Source organism: Ahaetulla prasina, chromosome 9 (assembly GCF_028640845.1).
Source record: "Ahaetulla prasina isolate Xishuangbanna chromosome 9, ASM2864084v1, whole genome shotgun sequence".
NCBI classification, from domain to species: domain Eukaryota; kingdom Metazoa; phylum Chordata; class Lepidosauria; order Squamata; family Colubridae; genus Ahaetulla; species Ahaetulla prasina.
Genome location: NC_080547.1, coordinates 8,981,018 through 9,000,064, shown reverse-complemented (window position 1 = coordinate 9,000,064; position 19,047 = coordinate 8,981,018). Strand labels below are relative to the sequence as shown.

General features: G+C 50.0%; 1 protein-coding gene across 5 annotated transcripts in view; it reads right to left on the bottom strand.

The window, feature by feature from the left end:
* The window catches only part of SIK3 (SIK family kinase 3), a 52,634-nt gene extending 33,810 nt beyond the window's left edge, over positions 1–18,824 (bottom strand). For 4 of the 5 annotated variants that reach the window (XR_009156460.1, XM_058194206.1, XM_058194207.1 and 1 more), the window contains exon 1: positions 17,817–18,824. Coding sequence is in view for 3 of the 5 variants with exons in the window: in XM_058194206.1 (XP_058050189.1) it covers positions 17,817–18,011 (195 nt within the window). In the remaining 2 variants the exon portion in view is untranslated. The remainder of the gene's footprint in view (positions 1–17,816) is intronic. The other variant, XM_058194209.1, reaches the window with a different exon arrangement.
* Positions 18,825–19,047: the final 223 nt, after the last annotated feature.

The following is a 19,047-nucleotide window of genomic DNA, read 5'->3' as shown; positions in this document are numbered from 1 at the left end:
GCTACTTTGCAGTACTGAAAGGAGACAGGTACAAGATGCTCTGCAGATGCTCTTCGTATCACACTTTGCATTTCCAAATATTGCAGGCCCCCAAGGCGTAAACAAACCCCCCCCCCAAGACAAGATCTTCCAGCCTTGCAACTTAGCTCTCCTCCCATGCGGTGATGCTCTGTGCTGGGCACACACTAAGCCAATTAACAAAGGTCTCCTAAAATCGTCCCAGTGGCTAGAATTGCAAGAGAGTGACGTGGATGGCTGAGGAGGAGATGGAACGAGGGAGCCTGTAGGAATTCCAAGCTACTGAATTTCTGCTCGTCCCAACTCATTTCCTGGGATGCCTTCTTCTGTCCTCCAGAGAGAGGGAAGGCTGAAGCTGCAACGGAAAAGCCACCCCCTCACAAGGGGAGGTGAAATGGGCCCTCCAAGCAGAGAGACAATTTTGGGATGAATAATCCCTGGACCCGAAAAAGAGGTCAGCAATCACAGAAGCAAAGGGTCCCTGGCAATCCATTTTTCATCACCCTTCAGCCCAGCAAAAGCTCCCCAACTAAAGACAGATGTGCCACAGCTGCTGGAGGGTTTCTCCACTGCAAATCAATCTTCTCCACCATTGGAAAGAAAGCCTCTGCAGGTCCTCCTTTGAGACCAGCCCTCGAACAGAGAGAAAATGCCTTCCTCTCCTGGCAGGGCAAGGCAGGAGGCCCTGGAGGGTGAGGGACATTCCCAGGGACGCTCGCTCAGCTGAGCTGTCCTAACCACCAGAGCTATTGCATCAGGCCCAGAAATGCCTCAACTGCTGCTGGCAGAGGATCTCCTTTCTCAGGGCAAAAGCCAGGCTGCCAGGAGCAGCTCAGGGCCACACAGCTGCCCCTCCCTCTCCCAGCTCTCCCTACAGAAGGATCACCTCCCAAAGATTGCTTGGACATTAAGGACACAAGCTGTAGGATATCTGAGACAAGCGCAAACGTGCATGCCTAGGTTGTGCATGCCCTCCCTCCCTTGATCAGGCTTTCTTCCATCTTCCAACCAGCTTGGGAGCTCAAAGTGGTTTTAGGCACAACCATTCAACAGCGGGGTTTTTTCTGCTTGGCATCCTTTCTTTCCCTCTCTCCTTGTTTACATCTACAGCCATGCAGCAGCAAACCCCAAATCTCAGGGGCCAGAGTACTTCCATCCTGGAAAAGAAAAAACAGGAAGAGCAGAAGGAAAAGAAGACTGAGGTTACTTGAGAACAACCCTCTGGGCATTTCTGAAAAGCAGACAAAGCACTAGGCCCCACATCTCATCAACGGCTCCACATTAACCTGAACAAGTCTTGAGTGCCTCAGGGCTCAGTCCTGGTCCCACTGCTGCCTGACATGTGTATGAAGTACTTGCAAACAACACATTAGAAGGAATGGACAACACTTAGACAAGGAAAAGATGAAGGTTGAACGGTTGGCTAAACAAAATCATTCCAGGTGAAGCTTCCAAGGCCCTTGAGGCCAGCTGCGGCCAGGGTGTGTCTGTGTGTGTGTGTGTGTGTGTGTGTGTGAGAGAGAGAGAGAGAGAGAGAGCCTGGACACTCCAGATCTACAAGCCTCTGCAGGAAGAGCGTCAGGTTCCCTTTGTAGAGGCATCATCCTCTCTGCTTTGGCTGTTTCAGGACCAGGCTCTGCATTTCCTGGAAGCTGAAGCCAGACCAGTCCCAGACACAAGGAGACTTCCCTGCACTGAGTTGGGCTGGCAGAGGATACAGGAGAACATTTGGCCGATTCAGCCCCATGTGCAAAACTGAGCTTCATTCCAAGGTGAAACAAAGATCTCTGCCTTCTCTCCTCCCCTCAGGCTGACATAGTCCTTTATCAGAATCCCCCCAAGGAGGCGGCAAGCCAGAAGGAGCAGGGCCAGCTCCAAGTTCCTCAGCAACCCTCTTATCAGCCAGGACTTTACATCCAGCCCCCTCCCCCTCACCCCCCATGAATGTTTGGCCTTGTTTGTACAAGAAAGGGGCCTGGCTGCGCATGGTGCCCCTGAGGGCAGGAAGCATCGGTTCAGCCTCAAGAAGGTCCTGGGGAAGGGAAGGTGCCTCAGCCCTCCAATATGCAGGGCCCTCCCCCCGCCCCCAGGGGCAGGCGGTACCCTGCCCCCTACACACACACACACACACACACATCAACTCCGTTTGTCCTCTATTTGCGCCAAGTCAGCAGCCCAGGATACAGGCTAAAAATTGCTACTGTATGAGGTTTCGATAAAAATACACGTGTTTGCAGAAAAAGCTCTATACAGTAACAATGATTCATTTGGCAGGAATGCTCCCGTCACTGCAATGGGAAACTGGGAGATTAAAGTGCTAAATCTACCCCTCCATGCTATAGAGGTGGGAGAGGCCTAGAAAGCACCAAAGCACACAGGCACACGGGCTTCCGACTGTTGCTGCTGCCCACATAGCTCTGAAGAAGAGAGGTCGGGAAATTGGCCCAAGAGCAAGGAAGGGAGAAGACCCACCAAGCAGAACCGAGCTCAGTCTCAACTTCACTGCATTGTGTTGCAAACTAAAACTACCCACACCTGACCTTCTGGGTCCCACCCCCTGGCCCGCCTGGGAAACGGCGCCCTCCCTATCATGTGTTTTGTCTGAAGCACAAACACACAAACACAAACAGATTGAGATTGAGATAAGAGAAGCTGGGACACCGAGACTGTGCCTCTATTCGCAGGGCGAGTGTTTTGGTCCGCGCAAGAACGCACAAACACAAACACACCCAGACACAGACTTTGCAGTCACAATAGGAGTATAGCTGTTGACCTCCCTGAGTCAGACAAGATGACAGATAACCTCCGAGGAGAGGCTGCTTAATTGCAAGGCCTCCCAGCTCCTGCCGCTACAGACACAGAGCTAAAATGGTCTGTTTTCAAATACAGCTCTTCAGTCAGTCTCTGGAGTGAAATTAAATACCAGGTGTTAGCTTGCTACTCTGACTGCAACGCTAGGCAATTATTCCATGGAACCATGAAGAGTTCCTCTTGTTTGTATTATTACTAAACAGGTCAAATTACTTGCTCTGCATTTTTAAATCATCCTTTCAGCTGTAACCAAGCTTTGAAACTGCATTCTTGTCTCTCTGGGTTGGGAAGACTTGTTTGAGGTTTCCATTGTTAAAACTTTACTAACCCTGATCGGACAGGGGCTGAAGTTCTGTAGATTGGGGGAAGGGGGGAGGTTTAGCACACATACCAAAGAAAGCAGCCACGTCAGTGTATAGTATCATTATTCCACATACATTTTAATCACAGGCTTTCAAGGTGTTTGTCCCAAAAGTATCTAATTTTTTTTAATCCCTTCTCAATTTCATGTAACACAAGAAGTGATTGAGGCTTCTGATTAGTTAGTACAGTATTAAAACATCTTCCCCAAATGGAAAAAATTGGATAGAAATCAGTTCTCCCAATATTACACAGTTCGGTTCATGGCTTACAACTTCCTTGCCTGTTTCATAAATCATATTCATCGCTGGGAGGAAGGAGGGAATCAGGGACACCTGGGGATGGACAGAGGTGAGCAGGCAAAACTCAACTCCTATTCTCTCTTGGAGCCGTAGCGGATCCTCAGGATGCCACTGACAGAAGGAGGGAGGGAGGGAGGGAGGGAGGAGGACTCAGCTCATTTAAACAAATAGGGATCTCCAAGCCCAGAGGGATCATATTCTACAGGAGTGAAGGAGCTAGGAGGAGTGATGGGGAGCCTCTCAGTAACCCCCAAGAACAGGCAAGCTCCTGGTCTCGTCACTACCACCTCTTACAATACTAAACAACACAGTATCAACAGTAGAGACCTTCAAATTTCTATGTTCTACTGTATTGCAAGATCTAAAATGGACAGCTAACATCAAAAACGTCATCAAAAAAGGACAACAAAGAATGTTCTTTCTGCGCCAACTCAGAAAGCTCAAACTGCCCAAGGAGCTGCTGATCCAGTTCTACAGAGGAATGATTGAGTCTGTCATCTGCACCTCTATAACTGTCTGGTTTGGTTCTGTAACCTAACAAGACAGACACAGACTTCAGAGGATCATTAGAACTGCAGAAAAAATAATGGCTACCAATCTGCCTTCCATTGAGGACCTGTATACTGCACGAATCAGGAAGAGGGCCGTGAAAATATTTACAGACCCCTCACATCCTGGACATAAACTGTTTCAACTCCTACCCTCAGAACGACGCTATAGAGCACTGCACACCAGAACAACTAGACACAAGAACAGTTTTTTCCTGAACACCATCACTCTGCTAAACAGATAATTCCCTCAACAGGCTATTCATATTAGGCTGCATTGCTATTGCTATTGGTCTTCTAGTCGTTTCTGTCATACATCTCCTCCCACTTGTGACTGCATAACTGTAACTTTGTTGCTTGTATCCTTGCAATTTATATTGATATTGTTTCCTAGTTTGGTTTGATTGCTTATTGTACCGTATAACTGTCACTGGCTGTTGTGCCTTGTGATTCTTGACAAGTGTGTTTTGTCTTTTTATGTACACTGAGAGCATATGCACCAAAGACAAATTCCTTGTGTGTCCAATCACACTTGGCCAATAAAGAATTCTATTCTATTCTATTCTATTCTATTCTTGTCGTGTCCCACTCCTCCGCTGACGGCCGGGTCAGGGAAATCCGAATCAGGCTTGCCTCTGCAGCTCTGCCCAAAGTCCTAGCAAAGTCCTCAGAGCAGGCAGGAGACCAATAAGTGACTTCAGCAAGATAAGTTCGACTTTTGCCTGACTCAGAGACTGCCAGAAAGTAGATCCTTTATATAGGCCATGGGGTGTGGCTCCATGACTCAGCACTCATTAAGGCCTGCCCCTCCCTTCCTTCTGTTGCCTCCGCCTATCCAATCTTCTGATGCGAGGGTCACTCCAATCAGCTGTTGGTAATAAACCCTCCTCAGGCTCACCTGCTGTGGAGGAGGGGGAGGGGTCTAGCTGCTCCGTTTGCCTGGGCATGGAGTCAGGGCTGGGGCCGGGAGGTGCTCCTTCTTCTGCAGTTTGTCTGGGCATGGAGCCAGGACTGGGGCCGGGAGGCATACATTCCTCCGTGTTCGGGAGCAGATAAGAAGGCCCCGGCTGCTCTGAGGGCGGGCAAGACACAACAATTCTATTCTATTCTATCCTATCCTATCCTATCCCTGCAGGCTGGGCTGATGGGGGTTTGGGGCCCAACGCACACTTGGGAAGCCAGAGAGTCCCTGCCTTTGATTAATGCATTGTGCGGGCTAGACAACCTCTGTGATAATCACAAATTGAGACCAGGGCTAGAAAATATCGGAATTGACACATGTTCCACCTTTAAATGCCCAACAACTGATTATGGATGGCAAATGCAAGATGACCTCTCCCAAAAAGGTGTATTAATTTTTTCCCCAGAGTTAGTAAGACAGATCCTTATGCAAATAGTAAGGACAGCCGCCTTCTGCAGGCTCCTTCTCATCTGGTGATGAGCCCTGCTAGATGATTGTCCCCACTAAGGCTTCCAGCCAACCAGCCTTTTGTCAAAATTAAAAACATCTGCAACTGGCCAAAATGCAGGATCCTGACACTCCCAAATTGCTAGTTCCTGTTGTGACTTGAATAGGGTGAAAGCACAAAAATCGCACAAGCTCATCAGAAAAGCATCCCAGGCAAAAGCCACAAGTGGAAAACAGCAAAAGTTGCCCACAGTCCCGGGAATGTGGCTTCAGACATTCCACGGTATTCCATGGTGCTTCGATCCCACACAAGCGTTGCTTCTCCGTCTCTGCTGTGCGGGAAACGATGATGCTGCCATTCCTGGGTAACATCCTGATCCTGACTGCTGTGAGGAAACTTGCAGCCTCCAGAGATGGTCAAGAAGGTTGCCCTTAACAGCAGCAGCTGATTCCCCTGACCAGGATGAAGGATGAGCTGCAAATGAGTTTGTAGAGAAGAACCGTCACATCTGCCTGTTTTGCTACTGAGGAAACTCCTCTAAGAAACGCCAGGCGTTTCTTATCACCCTTGGCCTTCCTCTTTCCCTGCTTGGGGTAAGAAACCGGGGCAGCCGCATTCCCAACTGAGCCCTCCATCCTACAATGCAGTTGGGTTGAACTTAAAAGGGGAAACCAGTACAGCGCCTGGTAGTTTGAATGTCTGCAGTCTGCCCCATTCTTGCTACCCAGTCTTTAAATTGCTTTCTTTTTCAGGAAATCATTTTGGTCAGACCATACAGGTAGTCCTCGCATAATGACTGCTTGTTCAGAAACCATTTGAAGTGACGCCGGCACTAAACAAACGGTGCTCACGGCCAGACCTCGAAGTTACAGCCACTGAAGGATTCCTGTGGCCACAGGATCAAAATCCACAGCATAGATTCAGCTCAGTCACTGTGATAATTGCCAGCAGGCCACTCTGGAACCCTTTCCCTTATTTTGGGAAATGCTACTGTGAGCAAGAATAATTCTAGACATCTAAGGGCAAAAACATCCATCACACTATTCACAATATGATAATGTGGGATATTTGCTATAGCCATTTCAGAGAATATGACTATTTTTTTTTAAATAAAGAATACCCATGACTGGAGAAGGACAGTCCTGGCTTCTTTAAATTGACAAATGTAAAAAAAACCAGGACTTCAGTATCCTGGCCCTTCTGGGTCTTTGAGGAGAGCATCCCCAGACCAGGACGGTCCCTTGCCTCATGGCTGAGGAGGGACTGGCTCCCTGCAGGGAACAGCCTGGGAAAAGACCGAAGAAAAAATGCTTTTAAAAGTAAAAAAAAAAACCCTCTGATGATCGTGCGGCTCAGCCGCCGCCATCGCTACCGGATCAGGTGATCCAGTCCGAACCAGGAGCATTTCACCCCTGCGTTATCTCCTGGCAAGGTACTCAGGACTTTCTTTTTTGGCTGACTTGGCAATTCACCTCCCCCCCCCCCAAAGAAAACCACCAGGAGGGTCTTCCCTTCCTCCTGGAGGAGCAGCATAGGAACCACAGCAGCTGGACCTGGTGATAGTAGGTGGCACCAGCTCAAGAGCTCGCCCCAACTTCTCAGAGAGAAGGGAGAGTGTGGCAATGATGTATTGCCAACAAAATGCATCTCTTGGCTGCTGGTTCACTGCAAGAGAACCAAAGAGTATTTCAACCAACTGAAAGAATCAGACTTTTGTTATCCAGCTCCAGCAATTCAAACAGTGATTAGTATGGCCAGAAACAGGACTTCACTGCCCTAAAGCTAGCTTCACACCACAAAATACCTTTTGCTTCTTTATTGCTGGGCGTCTGTCTGGATTCAGACAATTCTGGCTTGTTCAATAAACCGTGGCTATGAAGTCCATGAATGCAGGGGACCATCATCATTCTCTGAAGAGGAATTAAGGCACCCGCCAACTCCAGGGCTGCCTTGAATCGTGTATGTTATCTGGGCCAACGTAACAGACTTTAGTGTTGTGCAGTGACAGCCTACGACAGCATGCTGAATCCTTATATCCATTTATATAGATCTATACTTCATGCAGCCTGCTCCCTCATCCTATCAGCCAGACTGAACGGTAACATCCTTTCAAATTTGCAAAGAAATAAGACAAAGTTATTTCTGCTATAGATTCCTAGAACTGAGGAGGGCCACTACTCACAAAACAATCGGAGCTGGCTTTCCTTCATCCAAGACATTTGGTTATTTGCCCGCAGAAAGGAAATCTCTTACACCAATCTTTTGTCAATATCAAGTTATTTCCTGTTCTTATCAAAGTCATTTTGAATTTTTCCGGTATTTGGAGGTAGAGGATATCCACAGGCTTTGTAAGGTAAAAATACAAAGCTCAGTTCCTCCAGTTCATGGACACATCCATGTCATTTTCTTGACAACGATACCGAATCACCTTCTTTGGAAAAGTATGTTTTGCTTCCAGTCTGAAATTATCTGGTGGTCCCAAGCAGAAAGTAGCCAGACCTCTAAAATTGTAAAACTGTGCCATTTACAAGGCTGACAAACTGCATAACTTCCAAGAGATAATCCTCTGCTATCTCAATCCAAGCCTCCCTCCACTTTGTTATGGAACAGTCTGAGAATCCCTTCTAACAAGCCATAAATCTACCTGTCAGGGATCACGGAGGTATCAGCTGAGTAAAAGTCTTGCCACTGATGAGAATTATCACCAAACAATTAGATAAGAGCCGGTGTGGGGGAGTGGTAAGGATGTTGGACTAGGGAGACCTCAGTCTTGTTAACGGTTAACATTTTCCAGAACACTGAAGAAAAGACAAGAAGAGGTTTGCTGACCTAGGCCTTATCCTAACCAACAGAGAAGAGCTGGCTGGTCAAGTAAAAACAACAGGAACCTTGGGGGAAAGTCATCTTATCACCTTGGATTTCACAAATATTGCAGCCAATGAAATTGGAACATGTTTGTCTTTGCCCACTTCAGCACGAAGGAGCCCATTTCAACAAGCTTTAAAGAAGCCGTATGAGGCAGGGCAGAATCCTCAGGCAGTGGAAAATACAAAAGGGTTTGAAGCATCTCCAAAATATGCCACTACCATAGAAGCACAATCACAGATCCCTTCCATGAGGAGGAAAAAAGTGAGGAGGGGAAAGCTTAGGAAACGGCTGCTCAGGCGCAGACACAAAAGGGGTCTCTATAGGAAATGGAAGATGGGTGGGATCACTAAGGAAGTACTGTATCTGCAGAAGTAGAGGTTGAAGTACAAAAGGAGCAATGGCGAGCAAGGGAAATGAACTGTAATGAAAAGGGGGGAGGAGTGGCAATAGTACCGGAGGAGAGAGAAAGGAAGCGATGGGTCTTCTGTCCGGATGGCAACAGGTGGCCAAGGAAGGGCAAAGCGCCTCAATTCCTACTTTCCGTTGGTCAAGTGGGCCAGAACAGAGCAACTGGCCACTTGGAGGAGCAAACCATGCCAAGCCCCAAATGATTAAAAGAACTACTAGCCAACCCAAATGAACTTAAGCACCCGCAGCATTCAAATCCACCGCAATGAAGTGCCTTGACCTGCGTGTGTGAATGTCAGCTCCTTTCCGTCCTCCCTGAAGATCCCTGGAAGACGAGGCCGCTGCCTGCCCAGGGAACTGGGGTGGAAAGGAGGGCCCACGGCAGGGGTGAAATGCTCCCGGTTCGGACTGGATCGCCCAATCTGGTAGCGATGGCGGCGGGTGGTTGGAGAACCCGTAGCAAATATCCCTGCCCCCCCACCATGCCCAGCTGAGCCACGCGGTCATCAGATTTTTTTTTCCAGCTGAAAAAGTGCTTTTAAAAATTAAAAAAAAGCCTCTGATGATCGCGCGACTCAGCTGGGATCATTAGAGCCTTTTAAAAGCATTTTTTCTACTTCGCCTGAAGAGGTTGTAGAAAAAATGCTTTTAAAAGAAAAAAGTTGGTCACGCCCACCCACTCACATTACCCGCTCCACCAGGCCACGCCCACAGAACCCGTAGTAACCAATTTTACATTTCACCACTGGCCCAGGGCCATGAAAGACTGCTTGATGCAGGGATTGGACAAACCTCCGAAGCCCTTGGTTTGGGAATATTTTAAAAAGACCATGCTGCATAGCACAAGTCAGCATGCGTTTATTAAAAAAAGCACAAGACACGCCAAACAAGCTGATCCGCTTTTTAGACAGAGTAACCTGTTAGTTGACCAAAAGAATGTCGGGGATATAATCACAAGTTCAGCAAAGCATCTGAAGAGCCTCCTTTGAAATCATAAGAAAGAGAACAACACAATGTGGGCTGATCTCTGCCGTCACTGGGAGGATGCAGAACTGGTTGAACAATCATTTCACACACACGCACGCATACGCAGAACCCAACAGTTCTGGGTCAAGTGGAAAACAGGTATGGAGTGGCATACCGTAGAGTTCTGTTCTAGGCCCTGCTCTCTGCAATATTAGAAAATATGTTTATTACATTTATGGTAGACACAGAGAAGAGGAATAGCAAACACATTAGAGGCCAGGATCAAGTTTCAGGGTCTTCCTGGGCCCCACAGCAAGAAGATACCAAAAGGAAGAGTTCCAGCAGACACAAATGATGGGAAACGGAAGCATCACGAGGGCAGAATGGGACGGAGGACAGTGGCAATCGATACGTATCAAATGATCTTTGTGTCTTGGTGAATCAAAATATGATGACCACGATGAAATAAATAAAAGATGAAGATGTAAGCCAAAGCGTGGTGCAGCTGCAAACGAGGCTAATGCAGTCGTGGGCTGCATCCAAGAAATGCAATCAGTATTCTGTATTTATCATCTGCTTCTGAAAAAGACTTCAAGAAACTGGAGAAAGTCCGGGGGGGGGGGGGGGAACGACCATGATAGGAGGTGGGGTGGGGTGGGGTAAAGTTTAAAGACATTAGGTATGTTTAGCCCAAAGAAGAGAAGACCGCAGGGAAATTCTGAAGGGCTGTCATAGAGACAAGGGGGTCCGTTTCTTCAGGGCCATTCTAGAAGACGATGCAAGGAGCTGGCTTTAAATGATAGGGGAGCCGCTTGTAAACTGGCTATCCTAGCAGCAGGAGCCTTTTCTTAGTGGCAGCAGAGGAGTCTCCTATCGCTGACTTTGGTTTTTTCCTTGAGGAAGACGTTTCACTTCTCATCCAAGAAGCTTCTTCAATCGGAACTGAAGACGCTTCTTGGTTGAGGAGCGAAATGCTTTCTCAAGGGGAAAAGAGAGAGAGGAAACACCTTTGAGACAACCATGATCTGGATGACTCACCACAGATAATTCTCCTATCCTGGCATCTTTAAACAGATGTTGGATGGCCACTGTCAAGGAACTGTAGAAGTAGGGCAGGGAGTAGAGCTAGATTTTCCCCATAGCTTCTTCCATCCGTTATATTCTAAGACTTATCTAATTTGGTGTCTCTAGACATTCTGGATCATAATTCCCTCTTTGCCATCGGTCACGGTGGCTTCATACATTTTTTTCTATTGGAACTACATTCTTTCTCCCTGCAGAGAGAATCTCATGCAGGAGATTCTGGCTGTGAAATCAATTTCAAAACTACGCCAGTCTCCCATCCTGCCCCCCCCCCCCCCGCAACTTACCCTGTTTGATTTTTCCTCTCCTCCCGTGTCACAGGTACCCTCGTTGTCATGGTGAAAGCTGGGAGGCATTGTTTTGCAGTCCATGCAGTTCCTTGCTTGACTGCCACTTACTGGTTCCAGGTGCCTGAGACTCACTGCTGCTTCAGCACCTGTCCTCTTTCTGTAGCTTCAGGACCTCCAGATAGATCAGACTACAAATTTCACCCACCAACCTAAACGAAAAGACCTCGGTCCACGAGACTTAAACTCACATTTGCCCCCATCAAAATCTAAAGCACGCCAGTTGTCTGGGTGCCACTTTTAAACAGCAGAATGCCAACGCACGGTTATTCCATTGATACAGATTTCACACATATCTCCAACATAGCTTGTTCCACAGCTGCACACACCCAGATAATCTCCTTCAGTATAAATCAAGGTACTATTCCCTTCTCAAGCAAATTTACTAATTTCCTCTCATAGACTCCCCTCACAACAATACTCAGTGAAGCAAAAAATCCTGTTGCTGATGAAGCAAATGGGTGGCCTATGGTCAGCCCACCAATACATCTCTAGGAATATCAGGTGAAACTACACTCCCTACTAAATTGGCAAACACTCTCTTCCAAAACAGAAGACAAAGGATTGTGAAAGTAGAGCTCAACCTTTCTTTTTCCCAATTATGTCCAATGCGGCTTCTTGGGAGAGGGGATGTATTTATCTGCTTTTAAACAGAGGCTATAGTTCACATAGACATTCATACTCTCAAAAACCTCCACAGCCAGTTGCAAATCACTATTGCAGACAAATAAGTGAATGTGGGCAGAGGTCACCATGCCAGCTGCTCAGCGATCACACACTACTCTCAGGACTGGGAGGAAAAGTGCAACTTGTTTCCCAGTTGTGCAGTCGAAGCGTAAGGGCACCTGCAAACTCCTCCAGTCCTTGACCAGCCAATTCCTAAAGAGCAGCCTTGGGGGACGAGCACCGTGTCTGCTTTCAAACAGCAAAGGCATTTGGCCCCACTCTGGGTGAGAAGGAATGGGCAACAATCTGTTGACCAAAACAGACCTGGCTAACCTGGCTTGGTTAGCAAGGCCAGGCAAACCTGACTAGCCCCAATAAAGGGAGAGGACTAGGGAGAAGACTGACATGCAACTTCCTGCTTAGGCCACACAAAGGTGTATTTCTCCTGCCCAGGTGCAGGCGCATTCTACAATAGCTTAGACTGAGAATTAACATACAGAATATCTAAACAGCCTTGGATATACTTAGATACAGACCTGCCAACTAGATAGAGTCACTCAGTGAAGAGTTTTAGGAGTAAGGTATAAAGGCTTAGCAGGGATGGACCCGATTAGTGCTTGGACGGAGATTGCTGGGAAATCCCAGGACTGCAGTCTAGATGGGGGATGGGGGGATCATGGCAAAAGGCAATGGCAAGTCAGTTCCCTATTATTCCCAAGCAAACTACATGGACCTGTCACTAAACTCACCAGGAGCCACGTTCAGCTCAGGGGCTTTATGTAACTCGAAATGCCTCCTGGTGTTCCAGGGTGATTGTTACTACTTTGATTCCGAAAATCTGCACACAGGACAACGTTCTACAGTAGGTATCTTCTTAGCTCCTTCCCTTTCTTCTCCTTTCCTCCCCTTCTGTTATTTATGCTAAGAGCAATAAAGAGTAACACTAAACAAAACACCAGCTGAAGTGCCTTTTGGTTTTTACTTAGTCTTGGTGAAAATGTTACAGTATCGCTCTTGTTCGGTAGAGGACAATAACAGCCCCTGATGAGCACTTGGTCGTGATCAGGAAGGCTAAGCAAAAGACCCATAATGCTGAGCCTTTTCTCGCCGTGCCAATGAAAATGCTTATACCCACAACATTCTTTGAGCTAAAAAATTATTGAGAGCCCAGATGAAGTAGTGAATAGCCAAAAAGTATTTAACACATCCTTCCATCACTCAAAAAGTACCCAGGGAATCACTGAGTGAAGAAGTTGGCAGCAGCTCTCGGCTCCTTTCCCCCTCAGCTTAAGCTTCCTTCTCTGCAGAGACTAAACCTGTCTCCACCCCAGAGGTGCCGCTAAAGAAGGGGGCTTCTGATCAATGACAAAAAGATCCCCCACAAGATTCAGCAGGAGGGGAAGGTCCAGCGGCCATGTTGCTGGTCAGATCCGAAACCCAGGGCAAGCTGAAGGAACTGCCAGAGCGCCGGCAGGAGGCAGGAGGCAGGAGGGGAGGGTCTCTCTGGCACGCCAGGAAGGAGCAGAAGAGCCAGAGGGGAGGAAGCTTCCTTTCATGCCCACCAGCCAAGCAGGCAGCTGAGCAGCTGATCTGCCCTGCGCTGCCTGCCTGCCTGCCTGCCACCTCCATCCTAGAGGGGGCCTTTTACGAGGTACAACAGAGCTGCCTTTCCCTGGGAGGGCCTACAAAAGACTCCCCCAACAGACAGGCTGTCCTTTCAGCAAAGTAGCCATAAAATTGTCCCCCCCCCAAAAAAAAACCCAAAACCAAACAAAACCTCAATATTTATTTATTTATTAAATTTTTATACCGCCCTTCTCCCGAAGGACTCAGGGCGGTGTACAGCCAGGATAAAACTCAATATATATACAATTAAAACCAGAATTTAAAACGAAGCAAATTGCAAAAAAGGCCGACATTAAAATTTAAAAATTTAAAACCCTAAAACAATAAAACCCAATTTAAAATAGTAAAAACTATTATGCCAGTCCCGCTTGAATAAATAAATATGTTTTTAGTTCACGGCGAAAGGTCCGAAGATCAGATACTTGGCGTAAGCCAGGGGGAAGTTCATTCCAGAGCGTCAGAGCTCCAACAGAGAAGGCCCTGCTCCTGGGGGCCGCCCGCTGACACTGTTTGGCGGACGGCACCCTGAGAAGACCCTCTCTGTGGGAGCGTACGGGTCGGTGGGAGGCATAGGGTAACAGCAGGCGGTCTCGTAAGTACCCAGGTCCTAAGCCATGGAGCGCTTTAAAGGTGGTAACCAAAATCTTGAAGCGCACCCGAAAGACCACAGGAAGCCAGTGCAGACTGCGCAGCAGTGGTGTTACGTGGGAGCCACGAGTGGCTCCCGTTACTACTCGCGCAGCCGCATTCTGGACTAACTGCAGCCTCCGGGTGCACTTCAAGGGCAGCCCCATGTAGAGAGCATTGCAATAATCCAACCGAGACGTGACCAGAGCGTGAGTGACCGTGCATAAGGCATCCCAGTCAAGGAAGGGATGCAACTGGCGGACCAGGCGGACCTGGTAAAAGGCCCTCCTGGAGACGGCCGCCAGATGTTCATCAAAGGACAGCTGTCCATCCAGGAGGACACCCAAGTTGCGTACCACCTCCTTCGGGGCCAATAACTCGCCCCCAACAGTCAGCTGAGGGTGCAGCTGACTGTACCGGGGTGCCGGCATCCACAGCCACTCTGTCTTGGAGGGATTGAGCTTGAGTCTGTTTCTCCCCATCCAGACCCATAAACAATATCTTATTTTTACTTCCACTACTGGCAGATGCAAAGCCACAAAGGGAGGCAGCCCTTCCCACTTCAGTCACCGGCCTGGAGCTGAAGCACATTGCAGATTGTTCAGCCACTCAGTTACATCTTTCTCTTGCTCATCTCAAGGATGAGAAAACTCCTTTCCCAAATGACCGGGAGGGACGCAAGAATCTGCTGCGGGGACATCAGACAAGACTCACTTGGCCTTTCGAAGAACGCAGATAAAAACCAGAATGGCTCCAGCCAAGAGCATTCCCAGTCCTTCATCCACTCCCACTAAACAGCCAAACCAGTACTAACAGGAGCCCTCAGAACAACGCAAGTGTCACAGGGGCAGGGGCTTTCTGCTCGCCTCCCCACCACAGGACCCTTGGAAGCCTAAACTCCAGACTGTGAGCACGGCATACGGTGAGGGACTTGGGCATCAGCAAGGCACTCCTTTTGCATGTGAGATTTCAAAAGAAAAGCATAAGGGCATCGGCCACCAAAAGGGTTGGCATTCAGGGCCTGCAGGATATTGGTATGGTGGGTCCCATGCCCTTTCCTTTGCCCTGGGAGGAGGAGGAGGAGGGTGGCTTTCGATCTTGAATGCCAGCCTTTTTGACGGTTGATGCCAATTGCTATATTTGTCTCATAAAACAGTCATCAGTTTTGATAAGCAACCTTTGGATTCTCTCATGATTTTCTTTATCACAGTTAGACATTTCCAAAATTCTTAAAGGTAAAAGGTAAAGGTTCCCCTCGCACATACGTGCTAGTCGTTGCCGACTCTAGGGGGCGGTGCTTATCTCCGTTTCAAAGCCGAAGAGCCAGCACTGTGCAAAGACGTCTCCGTGGTCATGTGGCCGGCATGACTCAACGCCAAAGGCGCACGGAACGCTGTTACCTTCCCACCAAAGGTGGTCCCTACTTTTTCTACTTGCATTTTTACATGCTTTCGAAACTGCTAGGTTGGCAGAAGCTGGGACAAGTAACGGGAGCTCACCCTGTTACACGGCAGCACTAGGGATTCGAACCGCTGAGCTGCCGACCTTTTCGATCGATAAGCTCAACATCCTAGCCCCTGAGCCACCGCATCCCTAAAAAGTAAAACCTAATTCCAAATTCATTATTATTCTACTCCTCCTTCTTTTTGTGCTGCCTTTGAAACCTGAAGAATGAGAATAGGGTACATCTTTTTATTAGCCTCTGTTGATACTGTGGAAGTTTTCTTCTGAAGAACAGAATAAAAATATTTCAGATAATACACATACAAAGAAACTTCTACAACTTTCAAACTACTGAAAAAAACTTTATTATAAAATTTAAGTGCCTTTTTCAAAGAATGTCCCAGGGTTCCAGTTTTTTCAAAAAATGCCCCACAAACCTCTCTGTCTACCTAAGGCAAGTAAGCCAGTCTCCAGGCAGAATTCCTGTCAGCATGGTTAGCCCTTGGGAGGGGTGTTCCCCATAATGACCTTCTTCCTACTCAAAATCTAACCCCTGACTGAACCATTCAAAGTCTCTGGTGGACTATGTAAACAATCATGCATTTGTTTCTACATCTGTTTGAAGCCAGTTGGCACTCTCTGAATCACTGCAGGGACCATCTCCAGTAAAGACCACTGAACACAGAAGCTAGCGAAATCCTGCATAAACAACCTTTTGCTCATCACGGTCTCCTTCAGAAACGTAGCTGAGCTTCAAGGACCAAAGAAATGGAGAGAAAAAAGAGTTTTTGTCTGCAGAAGTGCACATTTTTCAGACTGATCAGAGGCTCGGCTTTTAATGAGCAACGATCCCTCTCCACTCAGGAGTAGAACTTAATCAGGTTCAGGATGCGTTTTAGATGCCAGTCAATGTCTCTGATCCCACAAACCACTATATTTCTGTACCAAGGATCCTTAAACACAGGAAAAATATTTTTTTCTGATGCAAGTACCTGGTTTAAAATACGGTAAGTGTTCAGCCAATAAGCTTCCCTAATCTAGATACCATTTCAAATCACTAAATAATCATTACCAGGTAAACTTCCAAGAATGTTGCCACCACAAAGTAGTGATCTATCACTAAAAACAACGGCAAATAAAAAAAGTAGATCATACATGTCCAGAAGGCACACACAGCCAATCCAACATCCTACAAGGACTCCCCACATCACCCTGCCCTAGACCTGGGAGAACAGCCAAGCCTTCCACGGCTTTCTGAGTCTCATCTGGGTGGGAGCCATCCAGACCTCAGAAGGATACTGTTCCAGGGACAGGCGCCGCAAGACCCCCATATGGTTACACGGAGAGGCTCCTTCCTCCGCCTGAACTCACTGCCCCAGCAGTAACCATTGGAGGCCAGCTATCCCTCCAATCTTCGCCTTGCAACAAGGACCTGGGCTCCTCTCTGCCTTGAACAAAGCCTCAGCACAGAGGTGACCTGGTGGTTCTGCTGGATCATCCCAAAGACACCCATATGGGATCCCTCCAGATTTGGCAGCCGCTACCCTCTGCCCCGGCAGAGATTCAGGGCCCAAGGCAAAGAGCAGAAGTGCCAGCTAATGGAGCCAATGCGCTCCCTTGACAGCAAGAGGCTTCTGGACCAGATTCCCATTGGACAGCCTGACCCACTGAGCCCTCTCTGCCTCCAGAAACAGGAACTCCTGCGCCCGCCAGCGATCACCGGAGAGCAGCAGGTTAGGTCGGTTTCAGCTTCCCAACCCGACCCGAGGGAGGACTCCGGTGATGCCCACGCTTATCCCGGAGACCTCAAGCCCTCTGGCTGGCTTCTCCAAGCGATTCGCTCCGTCCCGGGAGAAGCGGCACAGGCACCGGCCCTCCCCGCCTTCAACCGTCGGGCGCCCGGCTCCGCTGCCAGCCCCGAGGCGCCCCGGGAGCTTTTTCTACCAGAGCCCGGGCTCCCCCACGGCAGGAAGGCCCCGGGAGGCCGGGGGAAAGCGGGGCGCTTCTTCGGGCAGGGGAGACGCCGCCCAGCCTCCCCGGAAGGCCGCGGAAGGTCAAAGCAAGGAAGGTCCCCGCCAGTTCAGAGCAGGCGCGTCCCGGGGGAGCCTCCTGCGAGACCCGCCTCAAGACCGGGCCGCCCCTCGGCCTCGGGGGCTGGGGGCAGGTGGGGCGAATCCCCGGGCCGAGGCGGAAGAGCGCGGCCGGCCAGGGAGCCGCGGGGCCTGCTCCGTCCGAGCGCCGGAGGGGCCGCAGCGCCCCCACCTCCCTCCCGGGCCGGGCTCCTCCGCCGGGGAGGCCTCGGACTGGCGTAGCGCGGTCGCGCGGCCGGCTCACCTTGACGCGAGTGACGAGGTGCGTGGCCAGCTTGACGACGGCGAAGTTGCCCTTGCCGATGGTGCGCTCGATCTCGTAGTAGCCGATGCGCGCGGGGCCCGGAGGACGGCCCGCGGTGGGCGGCGGGGCCAGGCGGGGGCCCGGGGCCACGAGCGGGGCCCCCCCGGCGCCGCCGGACACCGCAGCCGCCGCCATCTTACCCTGAAGGAGCCGACGACGACCCTCCCCCCGCACCGCCGCCGCCGCCGCCGCCTCCTCCCGGAGCTGCGGCACCGCGTGAGCTCATCCGCACAGGGGCGGGGTCGCCGCCGCCGCCATAGCAACCGGCGGGGGAGGAGCGCGGCCGGCAGCGACGGCCGTGACGCGAGAGGACGTCAGCGCCGCCAGGAGCGCCCCGATTGGCCCTGCGGAGGAGCGCTACGGCGCGCGAGAAGGGACAAGCCGCCTCGGCCTCCGTCGGGGACCGGGGGTTGCCCGTGGGAGACCGGCGCCGTCCCCGGGCCTGGAGGAGAAGCAGCGGCGACCTCCGGGAAGGCCGCCCGAGGCCCGCCGGACCGGCGCCGACCAGGCCCTGCTGGCGGGCCGGAGGCTCCTGGAAAGCCTTCCCTCAGCCCGCTTGCTCCGTTCAAGGCGGAGGCCCGAGGCCTCCCCGCGCGGCCAAGGCGAAGTCAGTGCCGGGCAGGGATCGGGGGCGACGCGGCCTCGCCTGGGCAGAGGGAGGCTTCCGCCACCCGCCTTTCGGCGTAGTTGCAAGAGAGACGCCCGCAAAGCCACGAGAGACCCGGGCGGCCTCCAGCAGCGGTTCGCGGGCGGGCGCAGCCCCGAGGAAGGCCGCTTGAGCGAGGCGCCCTGCCGGTGGCAGAAAAATGGAACCAAAGCCTAGCCGAGGCATTTTTGGAACCAAATAAAGATCCTGTCAGCTGCCTGAATGGAGTCCCCTATAGTATGAATTGAAAGGCAAGTCAGGAGGTGGTAAAACCACAGCAAAGGAAAAGATTATACGATACATACGGAAAAAGCTCCAGTCGGCAGTTTATAAAATAACATTAAGATAGAATTTAGAGGAATCCTCATTAGGTTCTTCTGCAGATGGTTGGAATTATCTCTCTGTTGTTGTTCTGGAGTGACAAAAGTAGGGGGAAATCCCTCGCATACGGTGGATACAGATTAGATCACAAGTCCCAAGCGGAAATAATAACTTCCTGATCTTCCATAGATTGGTATTTTCAGA